Genomic DNA, 11,302 nt, shown 5'->3' with positions numbered 1-11,302 from the left:
TGGATTGGCCGCAGCGGTTCACGTCGGAGGGAAGCGGCGGGGAGGGGGCGGGGCCGGCGCGGCGCGTGCGCGTGCGTTAGAATTGGGCGCGCGCGGCGGGCCGCCCGGCCAATCGGCAATCGGCGTGGGGACGGGCACTCGTGGGGAGGGCAGCGCCTTAAAGGGGCAACGGCTCGAGGGGTCGGGGGGGACCACAGCAACAGACCCCTCGTGGGTGCCTCAGTGCCCAGGGCGGGGAGCCCCGGGAGGGACCGCGGGGGTGCGGTGGCCCCGCTGCGCCCCCTCTGCTCCCAGCGCCCCCGTCCCAGTGATCCCAGCATCCTCCCATTGCTCCCAGTAACCCCAGCGCCCACCTCAGGGCTGTCCCAGCGACCCCAGTTACCCTCCCGCACCGCTCCCAGCAATCCCAGTAGCCCACAGCGGCTCCCAGCGGCCCCAGTACTGCCCATACTGGTCCCCGCCACTCTATTACCCACACAAGGGGAGGTCCCAGTCACCCCAGTGCCCCCCCACTGCTCCCAGTGCTCCCAGTACTACCCATACTGCTCCCAGTCACCCTGTTCCCTACGCAGGAGGAGGTCCCAGTCACCCCACTACCTACTCAAGTGGAGGTCCCAGTCACCTCAGCACCCCCACACCGCTCCCCGCGACCCCCATCCACACCCAGGCGGGTGGTCCCAGTTACCCCGACGGTCACCCCACTGCTCCCAGTCACCCTGTTACCTACACAAGGGGAGGTCCCAGTCACCCCAGTACCCCCACACTGCTCCCAGTGACCCCAGTACTGCCCATACTGCTCCCAGCCACCCTGTTCCCTATGCGGGAGGAGGTCCCAGTCACCCCAGTGCCCCCAGTACTGCCCACCCTGCTCCCACTCCCCCCCGCCCCGGTCCCGGTGCCCAGCCCCGCCCCGCCCCGCCCCGGCCCCGGCCTCCCCCGGACGCATCCACCGCCGGCGCCGGGGGGGGGGGGGCAGCGGGGGGCAGAGCCGGCCCGGGGGGCGGGCGGGGGGCACCGGGCAGCGGGGCCGGGCAGTCCCGCGGCCCCGCCCCGCTCCGAGCCGGGCCGCGCCGAGCCATGGCGGAGCCGGTGCCGGCGGCGGGCCCGGGGCTGGGGCTCGGGGCGCGGCTGAGCTTCGCGGCCGGGCACTTCCTGAACGACCTGTGCGCCTCGCTGTGGTTCACCTACCTGCTGCTCTACCTGCACGCCGTGCTGCGCTACCCCCGCGGCCCGGCCGGCGGGCTGCTGCTGGCGGGCCAGGCGGCCGACGGGCTCTGCACGCCGCTGCTCGGGCTGCAGGCCGACCGCGCCGCCGGCTGCGGGCCCTGCGGCCGCAGGAAGGCCTGGCACCTGGCCGGTGGGTGCGGGGCCGGGCGGGGGGCGGCGGGGCGCGGGGTGCCCCGGGGAGGGGGGTCAGTGGGGTGCGCTGGGAGAGGCGCGTGGACCCGGCGGGGGCTGTCTGGGGCATGGGGTCAGCCCTGGGGGTGCCTGTCTGGGGTGCACTGGGTGGAGGGGGGTGCCCCGGGGGTGGGGGGCTTACTGGGGTGCGCTGGGAGAGACGGGTGGACCCGGCGGGGCTGTCTGGGGTATGGGGTCAGCCCTGGGGGTGCCTGTCTGGGGTGCCCCGGCTGGAGGTGGGTGGCCCCAGGGGAGCTTTTGTGGGGTGCCCTTGGTAGAGATATGTGACTGCAGGGGGGGGCTTTTCCGGGGTGCGCTGGGGGGGGGGACGGAGGTTGCCTATCTGGGGTGCCCTGGGTGGAGATGGGTGGCCCGGGGAGCCTTTCTGGGGTGCCCTGGGAGAGAGATGTAGCCCGGGGGGGGGTGGTCCCAGGGGGGCTGTCTGGGGTCAGCCCTTGGGGTGCCTTTCTGGGACGCCCTGCATGGGGGATCCCTTTCTGGGATGCTCCTGAGTGGAGAGGGGTGGCCTCGGGGGGGTGGAAGCTTTCTGGGGTGCAGGATCAGCCCTGGGGTGCCTTTCTGGGGTGCCCTGAGGGTGGGAGGGGGTCAGCCCTGGGGGTGCCTTTCTGGGGTGGGGGATCAGCCCTGGATGCAGGGGGAACCGGGGTGCCCTGCGGGGAGGGAAGCCTCCTGGAAGATGGGGTGGCCCTGAGGGAGCTTTGCTCAGAGGGGGGTGTCAGCCCCAGGGAAGCCTTCCTGGAGCTCCCTGCCTAGGGGGGGGGACAGTGACAGCCCCTGTGGCAGTGGGGTGGGGACAGAGTCCCCTCACGTGGAGAGGGGCAGCCCTAGGAGCGAGCTGAACTGGGTGCCCTGCGGTGGCGGGGAGCCGAACTGGGTGCTCTGGAGTGGCGGGGGGGTGTCCTGTGTGGGGGGTGAACCAGCCCTAGCAGGGTGCCCTGCGGGGTGGGGGGAGACCAGAAGATGCCTGCTGGGGTGCCCTGTGGGGGGGGGCAGCATCTCCCACGGCAGTGAGGTGGGCGCTGGGGTGCCCTGTGTGCAGGGGACAGCGGGGTGCTTGGGGATCCCCCAAGCACGGGTGGCTGGACCTGGGTGGGGAAGGGGCGTGGAGGTGTGCCCGTCCTGCCTGGCCACTGTCCCCGCTCTGGTGGCCCTCGGGCAATCCCTGCGCGGTGGCGGGGGGCTGCAGGCTGTCCCTGTGTCCCCCTGCGTGGGGGTGGCACCAAGCCGGGGCGGGAGCTGTGTGCTTCGCCGGTCGATGCTACGGCAAAACCGAGACCAGCGGCAAAACCTGGGCTTTCCCGGGCGCCCGGGGCTTTACCGGGGACTTGCCGGTGGCTGGGGGGCTCTTGGTTGTCCCCGTGGGTGACCGTGGGGCACGGGGCCCTCGCCTGACGTGCTGCCCCGGTGAGTAAGGGCCCCGTGGGGATGTGGAGGAGGCACCCACTCCCTCGGCGTGAGTTACTAACGGGTGTGAGTTACTAACGGGTGTGAGTTACTAACATTACTAACAGTCTTGCATCGCACCCTGAGGCCAAAAAACACGACGGGAGTGCAGGGGCTGGTGGGGACCCCCGAGTCCGAGGGGACACTGGCACCTGGAGAAGGGTCATCGGCTGCGCCGCGGCGGGGCGCGGGGCGGTCAGCGTGGTGGCACGTCCGTTGGCAGCCCGAGATAACGACCCTGGGCGCTTCCCCCCCCCCCGGTAACGGCACCGTAACGCCCGAGCGGCGGCTCGACCGGGCGGCCCTGTGCGGAGAGAGGACGGTTGTGGTGTGGGTGCTGTTATCTGGAGCCCGAATTTATCTCGGGCAGCCCAACGTTCGCCGGCTGGCGCGGCTGAGCTCCCCGGAGCTCTGCTTGGTGAGTCAGGGAGGGGGGGCTCAGCACCCTAGATTTGGGGAAGTGGCTGCCGCTCTGTTCCCCCCCGGTGTGGGTCGGCTCCAGCTGGGTGCTGCCAAGGGGAAGTCCTGCGCCTCGCCTCGCGCGGGGCCCGCGGCCCCCCAGCCGGCTCCGCTCCCCGCTGCGGGGAGCCCAGCCCGGCCCCCCCGTGGGCTGGGGCGCCGAGGAGGCTGCCTGTCCCTGGCCGGAGCGTGGGGTGTTTGTAAAAAGTGGGTGCTCCCCGCCGCCCCCCTCGCCTGACCAACAAACCCGCTGGAACCAGCCGTGCCAGCGGCGCGCGCGGTCACGCTGCGGCGAGACGCGTCGCGTGGGAGCGCGGTGGCTTCTCTGGTGGCAACTCGTGCTCAGATCAGAGGAAGCGTTGTGAAACCTCAGCGGCGGGGGAGACGCCGCGAGTCGCTATCGGTGGCATCTCCCCGCCGCGGCGCTGGGCCGCGGGGCCGGGGGTGCTGGGCCCCCACCCCGCACGCCGGGCTGTCGCGGAGCGGCTTCCTGCCGCAGCGGGCTCGGGGGGACGAGCGGCTCTTTGAGCTGGTCTGGCCGAGCCGTCCCACGCTCCCTGGCGTTCCCGTGATCCTGCCCTGCGGAGCCCGGAGGTGCGAGCCCGGATGTCGCCTGCCTGCCCCGGCGTGATGGGGGGGGCAGGGTGGCCTTGGGGGCTCCCACGGCCCCGCTGGGGAGGGGGAGGGGTCCTGGGACTCCTCTGGCTCCCAGTGAAGCCGCACTCACTGGGGCAGCCCCGGGGGTTTGGGGGTGTCGGGGGGCAGCTCGCACCCCGTGCCGAGGAGCACGGCTCCTGGCGTGGCCCCGGCAGTGGGCAGTGCGATCTGGGGGGGGGCTCGGGGGGGACAGGGGTCTCCTGCCTGCGTGACAGCGGCGATGGCTCGTGGGTGGGTGCGGGGTGGATGGGGAGGCTGCAGCAGCTCCTGGCCCAGTGCTCCCAGTCCTTCGCAGCCCTGGGGGGGCTGCAGAGCCCAACCCTGGGGGGCCCTGGGCCTGGGGGGGGGCACAGCCTGCGGACGGGGCTCGGTGCGAACCAGCAGCCCTGGGACTGGGCACGCAGCGGGGCTGGGCCGAGCCCTTCCCGGCGCCCGGGCTTGTCCGGGGCAGAGGCACCGCAGCGTGCCCGAGTCCCTGGCCCTTCGGGGAGCTCCCGCGGCGCCGGCGCAGGGCAGCACCCAGCACCCAGCCGGGTCCTTGCTGCGGGTGGGTCCGAGCCGGGATTGTCGCTGCCTGCCCTCGGCGCAGGGAGAGCTGCTTCGCCCCAGCCCTGCGGGAAGCGACCAGGAGGAGGAATGGCTGCTTACGGGCGCGAGGAGGAGAGATCGCACACGCGCAGGGGGCTCTTGCGACGTCCCCCAGAGGAGAGGGGCCCTGGGGGCCAAGGTGGCCGCGGGTTCCCCCAGCTGCAGGAGCAGATCCCGCGGGTCGTCGGCAGCGCCCGGTGAAGCTGCGGACGCGCAGGACGGGGCACGCAGCCGTCTCCGTGTCTTCGCCTGGGGCTCGGCAGCGCCTGGGCAGATTCGCTCCGTGACCTTGCGGAAGGGGGGCGGGGGAGAAGCCGGCGTGTCCCTGTCTGCCGCATGCAGGCGTCCCCACGCCGTCACGCTGCGGCAGAGGAGCTGGGCTCCGCTCTGCCTGACGCAGCCGGGACCTTCCCAAGGCTCGGAGCCCGGCGTGGGGGGCATTCTGCTCCTGTCCCCCCACCCCGTTGCACTGGGGCTGTCCCCAGCCGTCACTCTGCGTGTTGTCGTGCAGGCGTGGAGGGAGCGTGGCTCCCTCGGCCAGCCCCACGGGAGAAGGGACGGGGGGGCTGGCCCGCAGCCCTGCCGCCCTCGGGGTGCCGTGTCGCCCGCGGGCGGGCGGCGGGGCCCGCGCGTCCATGGGGCTGCGTGTCGGGGGGACGGGGACGGGGAGGGAAGCCCTGGGTGGCTGCGTGTTGAGAGGGCGTGAGGGTCGGTCCTGGGGCCTCTTGAGGGGGCCGGAGCGGTGCGAGGCGGTGCTGGGGGGGGGAGCTCGACTGGGAGAAGTCTGCTGACAAGCGTCTGTCTGTCTGTCTCGGCGCTGGGTGCGAGAGGGAGGGACGTCACCGTGTGCAGGATGGGTGAGGGGAGTCTGGGGCTGCACATGTCGCAGCTGGCTGGGGGAAGGGGCCCACCTCCCTCCCCAGCCCTGTGGGGAGGATCTGTCCTAGCAGAGGGCTGGCTCTGTCTGTCTGTCCATCCACATCTGAGCCAGCTGGGCCTGGTGGGAAGGACGGCTTGCAGCCGCTCACCGCTCCGCTCTCCTCCCAGGCACCACCTGCGTCCTCCTGTCCTTCCCCTTCATCTTCAACCCCTGCCTGGGCTGCGATGAGAACACGCCGCAGTGGGCAGCCTTCATCTACTACCTCCCCTTCATCGTCATCTTCCAGTTCGGCTGGGCAGCCACGCAGATCTCCCACCTGTCCCTCATCCCCGAGCTGGCGACCAGTGACCATGAGAAGGTGGAGCTCACCGCTTTCAGGTGAGCATGGCCAGAGCTGGGGGTCCCCGAACCCGGGGGGGGGGTTCATCATCGCTCGTGTAGCGAGAGGTCCCCTGCGTGCCAGGGCCTGATGTCCCCTGGTGCCATGGGGTGCGGGTGTCCTGCAGGATGTGTCCAAGTGACCCCGTTCTTCTGGGTTGGTGGCCCAGACCCCGTGGTACCAGGAAGGAACGGCCCGATGCCAGCGATGCTGGTGACACGGCCCGTGGGGCAGCTCCCTGAGCTGGGGACACTTCTCCTTCGGGACCAGAGGGTGATGCTCACGAGGGAGGAACAGACACCCCCCCCCCCCGATGTCCCCAGGAGAGCGGGGCACGGCCCTGTGCGGGCTGTCCCCTGGCCGGGGTGGCCCCAGGGCCAGTGCAGCTCCGTGCGTGGAGCCCGGCTCGGCGCCGCTTACCTGGCCGGATCAGGCCGTGGGACGGCGCGTTTATCAGATGGAGCAGCGCTTGGCTGTCACCCCGCTGGGGAGAAGTTCCCCTTCCGCAGGCGAGCGGGGACCGCGGCGCAGTCGGGCAGGAGGCTGTGGGGCAGCGCTGGGGTCACCCTGCGGCCAAGGAGTCCGGCGCTGAGGGCACTGGGCCGGGCAGCTCAGGGTATCCTTAGGACAGAGGCGAGCTCTGACCGCAGCGTGGACAGCCTGACCCAGAGGGACCTTGGTTTCCTCGCAGTCGTGCCCTGAGGCTTGGACTGGGCATGCTGGGAGGTGCACCAGTAAGGCTGATGCTGTGTGCTCTTGGAGGTGTCACCTCAGGAATGACACTGGGGTGTCAAGCTGGCTGCAGTGTGCCTGGCTTGGAGGGCAGCCTTGGGTCACAGAACCCCAGCATGGTGGGGGTCGGCAGGGCCCTCTGGGGTCCCCCACCCAACCCCCTGCCCAAGCAGGGTCACCCAGAGCAGCTGCACAGCACCGCGTCCAGGTGGGGCTGGAATATCTCCAGAGAAGGAGACTCCACAGCCCCTCTGGGCAGCCTGGGCCAGGGCTCCGGCACCCTCAGAGGGAAGAAGTTCTTCCTCGGGTTCAGCTGGAGCTTCCTCTGCTTCAGTTTGTGCCCGTTGCCCCTTGTCCTGTCGCTGGGCACCACTGAACAGAGTCTGGCCCCGTCCTCCTGACCCCCCCCTGCAGATATTTATAAGCATTTATTAGGTCCCCTCGCAGCCTTCTCCAGGCTGAACAAGCCCAGCTCCCTCAGCCTTTTCTCCCCGCCGTGCCTGGAGCTCTGCTCGTCCTTCTGCATCGCCCTGAGGTGCTGTCCCCACAGGTATGCCTTCACCGTCATGGCCAATATCACTGTGTATGGCCTGGCCTGGCTGCTGCTGAACTTCCAGGTGGACCAGCCTGACCTCACAGAGCACCTAGGCCCCCAGGATATCCCCACATTTCGGGTACGTGGCAGGGGTCAGTCCCGGGATTCTCTCTTCCCTGGGTGGGATATGGCTCAGCTGGGGAGAGTGAAATAGCAGAGCCCTGAAATCTCACCGGCTGCACTGAGCTCTCCGTGGGTCCTTGGGAACCCCTCTTTACCCACCCGACTGCGGGGCGGTGGGTGATGGGCAGGCAAAGGGCACCCCCTGCTACGCTCACCCGCTCTGCCTCACCCAGAACCTGTCCCTCATCGTGGTGGGGCTGGGGGCCGTGTTCTCCCTCATCTTCCACCTGGGCACCAAAGAGAAGCCATACCCGCCGAGCTTGCCGCCCCAGCTGGAGGAGAGCACGTCCCTGCTGCCGAAGGAGCCGGCGAGCCCCCCGCGCCCGCTGCTCGTCTGGAAGGACTGGCTGCGGGAGCCTGCCTTCTACCAGGTACGGCTGCGGCAGGGCCGGCAGCGCCCGTCCTGGGCTGCTGTCCTGCCCCTGGTACGGGCGAGGATGGAGAGATGGGCTGTCCTGGGTGCCCACCTACCACGTCACGGGGGCTGTCCCCTTCTCGGTGGGCATCTGTGCCGTGCCGGGGTTGGGCATGGAAGGTGCCAGCCTTCCCTACCTGCAGTTTGCACGGGCTGAGCAGTGCTGCCCTGTCGCTGTCCCCTCACAGGTCGCGATGCTCTACATGTCCACCCGGCTCATCGTCAACCTGTCGCAGACCTACATCGCCATGTACCTGACCAACTCGCTGCTCCTGCCCAAGGTGGGCGCCGGGCACGTCCCTGCCCGCGTGTCGAGGTCGCGAGGGCAGGGGTCCCGCGCCAATGGGCCGGAGCTCATCTTCTCCCTGTCCTCGTCTCTTGCAGAAATACATCGCCACCATCCCCCTGGTGATGTATGTCAGTGGCTTCCTCTCCTCCTTCCTCATGAAGCCTGTGAATAAGTGGATAGGTCGCAACGTGAGTCCCGGGGCCTGCTGAGGTCTGAGCCAGCCCCCAGGCGAGGCCCAGCGAGCAGAGCGCTTGGCACAGCTGAGCCTGGCTGGGGAGCAGGGACCCCTCGTGCATCCTCTGCAGACGGGGCAGTGCGGGTGGCGGGCAGCGTGCGGGGGCACGGGCCTACCCTGCACGTCTCCGAGGCTGCGGAAAGCGCTGCTGGTCCAGCACCCGCCTGTCCTGCGCAGCCCTGACCCGGCTGGGAGAGCCCCGTGGCGCCCGCGGGAGGCAGAGGGAGGGTTTGGCTGAGCCGCCCTGGGCAGGCGTGGGGGGCTGCAGTGCCGGCAGGAGGGGGCTGCCCCCCGAGATCATCCCCTCCACGCTGCGGCGAGCCCCGTTCCCCAGTGAGCCCCAGCTCTCCTGTTGCTGGGTGTCCCCATGCCCTGCCCAGGCACCCCGCTCTGCCAGGGGCTCGGCCCTTTGGCTGCGGCCAGCGCTGCAAACCAGCCCGGACCCCCGCAAGGCTCTTGCTGTCGGGGGGCTCCTTGTTTGCAGCCAGCTGGGGGAGAGCCAGGGCTGTCCATGGCCGCTGGCCCCACGCCCTCCCCACGCAGCCCTGCCTCGCTGGGTGCCGAGCCGGGCGCTGAGCTCTCCCTTCTCCCCCGCCGGTGCCCACGCTGGCCCGGAGCAGCTGACCTACTTCGTGGGCATGCTGGGGATCCTGGCCTTCGCCTCCTGGGTGGCCCTGGCCAAGCAGATGGGAGCGGAGATCTACGGGGCGGCCGCGCTGCTCGGGGCTGGCTCGGCCACCATCCTGGTCACCTCGCTCTCCATGACCGCAGACCTCATCGGCACCAACACGGTACGGGATGGACGGGGGGGGTCACAGCGGGGCTGGGGCGGTCACGCCGGGGGGACGGCGACCCGAGCCGTGGGGTGCAGGCAGCCCCGTCGCCCGCGCCCGGGCTCTGCTGTGATGTGGGCTCTGCCCGTGAGAGGGCACACGGCTGTCGCAGCGCCATGAGCCTTCCTCTCCCCTCACAGCGCAGCAGCGCGTTCGTCTACGGCGCCATGAGCTTCACGGACAAGATGGCCAACGGCCTGGCTGTGATGGTGATCCAGAACCTGCACCCGTGCCCGTAAGCGTCCCTGCGGGGCAGGAACCCTCCCCGCGGCAGCTCCAGCCACATCGCCCAGGGGCCAGGCAGCGAATATCCCGGGTTCAGAGCAAGAGACACGGGTGGAAACCAGCTCTGATTTGTCTGAAATCCTTCCTCGACTTCTGGCCCAAGACGAGGGCTGCGTCTCTGGGCCGCACGATGGGGCTGGGGATCTCTATGTCCAGTGTGCTGCCCTCTCTCCTTGCCCTGGAGCTTTCCCACGCGTCCCAGCATGAACCAGTCCCGATGGCAAGGATGTGGGACCACCGTCAGCAGCCCCGGGGCACTTGGGGAGCGCTGGGCCGGGCTCCAGTCATGGCCACCGAGCCGCGTCCCTGCCCTCTCCCTGCAGGACCGAGCTCTGCTGCCATGACTGCATCAGCTTCTACCGCTGGGTGATGGTGTTCGTCACCGGGGGCATCGCCGTCGCCGCCGTCACCTCTCTGTGCTGCATCATGGTCTGGCCCATCCGTATCCGCTACCGTGAGTGGGGCAGGGGGCACGGGGCAGGGGGCCAGGCGTGGAGCTGGGGGTCCTGGGAGCCTCGCGTCTGTGCCAGCCTGGGCTGAAGCGACCGTGTCTTTGCAGATGGCCCCGGCCCGGCGGGAGGGGCCGTGGCAGGGTTGGCTGCAGGGGGACCCTCGTGGTGGGCACACGGGGCAGGGCCCCCACCCTGCTCCTGGCTGCGGGGCCGGGGGCTGCGCCTGCTTGCTGGGGGTCCAGATCCGGCACCCCGTGGGTCCCTGAGGCGCTGCTCTGTGTGGGGGCAGGGGTTGGGGAGCCCCTTGCCGGACCACGGACCGGGCACCTGCGCTCAGTGCCGGCCCAGCAGCCGCCTTGGCCCGGCTGCGTCCTGCTCTGGGGCGGGGGGAGAGGACGGACCCCCTGCGCTGCCTCGGGGACCAGCGACGTAGGGCCCCTCGTGCCAGCGGCCGGAGAGTCCAGCGGGCCCAGGCGGGCCCGTGGTGGGTCCTGCTTGCAGCTGCCATGGCTGCTGAGGCGTCGCTTCCCTCCCGTCCCCGCAGGAGCCGTCTGCCTGCGGGGGCTGAGCGGCACGGGGCCGCCCTACGGCGCGACGGAGAGCGGCGAGGGAAGGAGCCGGAGCGGCACCGTCAACTGAGCAGGGCCCGCGTCACCACGCTCTGCCTCGAGGGACCCCGCGGCGAGGGACGGCAGCGGGACAGGGCGCTGGCCCCCGCCGCGTCGCCCGGCCAGGCGTGTCCCCACGTGTCCCCACGTGTCCCCGCGGCACGGCGCCGCGCTGGCGCAGTGACACCGCTGCCCTGGGCCCGGCGGCGGGGGTCGGGCCCAGCACGGGGCCGCGCGCCCGGCCCTCGGTTTTAACCCGTTCGTCAGGTCAGTAGGTACCAATGGCACTTTTTAACGGAGGAGAAAAAGGAGAGAAAAGAAAAAAAAAAAAATCTAACACAGCACCTCACCCGGGGTGAAGGCCTTTGGTGGCGGCCCTGGGACCCCCTCGGGCAGGACCCGCGGGGCCCGGGCTCTGCTCCGGGTGCGGGGGACCCTCACGGCTGGGGGGCCGGAGCTGGGTGGGTGGGGGGTGCCCAGGGGCTCCCCGCTCCTCCGAGGGGGCCGGGGGAGGGGGGGGGGGGTCCCGCGGAGCGAGGGAGCCCCGCGAGATGGCCGCCCTCAACAGCAATGGCGGCTGCGCCCGCAAACAAAATGGCTGCCGCGCAGCAGCGCTGGGAGCCTTGTGATTGGCTCCTGCGCCGATGTCCCGCCTCCCGCGGCAAAGCAACCAGTGGGGGCGCGTCTTGCCGCAGCGGAGCCGGAGGCGCGGCCTGGCGCAGCGCGGCCCCTGCTGCTCCCGGTACCGGAGGCTCCGCCGGGCCCGCCCCGCCGCCGCCGCAGTGAAACCGCGAGCCCGGGGCGGCGCTGCCGTGACCCGCGGGCGGGTTCGCAGCCCCCCCGTCCCGCCACGATGCGTCCCCGGCCCCGCGGGGTCTCCCGGTACCGGCTGCCGAGGGGCCCGGTGCTG

The 11,302-nt window shown here is 71.1% G+C and overlaps 1 protein-coding gene across 1 annotated transcript; it reads left to right on the top strand.

Annotated features, from left to right (window-relative positions):
- The first annotated feature begins 1,061 nt into the window (after nucleotides 1-1,061).
- MFSD12 (major facilitator superfamily domain containing 12) lies at nucleotides 1,062-10,748 on the top strand. The gene is made up of 10 exons (XM_075444066.1): nucleotides 1,062-1,357; nucleotides 5,614-5,824; nucleotides 7,108-7,231; nucleotides 7,449-7,646; nucleotides 7,879-7,971; nucleotides 8,075-8,167; nucleotides 8,835-9,005; nucleotides 9,188-9,282; nucleotides 9,656-9,786; nucleotides 10,329-10,748. The coding sequence occupies exons 1-10, from the start codon at nucleotides 1,078-1,080 to the stop codon at nucleotides 10,421-10,423; spliced, it is 1,491 nt and encodes a 496-aa protein (XP_075300181.1). The 5' UTR covers nucleotides 1,062-1,077; the 3' UTR covers nucleotides 10,424-10,748.
- The last annotated feature ends 554 nt before the right edge of the window (nucleotides 10,749-11,302 follow it).

The sequence above is a fragment of the Opisthocomus hoazin genome, chromosome 27 (genome assembly GCF_030867145.1).
Source record: "Opisthocomus hoazin isolate bOpiHoa1 chromosome 27, bOpiHoa1.hap1, whole genome shotgun sequence".
Lineage (NCBI taxonomy): Eukaryota > Metazoa > Chordata > Aves > Opisthocomiformes > Opisthocomidae > Opisthocomus > Opisthocomus hoazin.
Note: the sequence above shows the minus strand (reverse complement) of the source record. Positions and strands in the feature narration are given on the sequence as shown.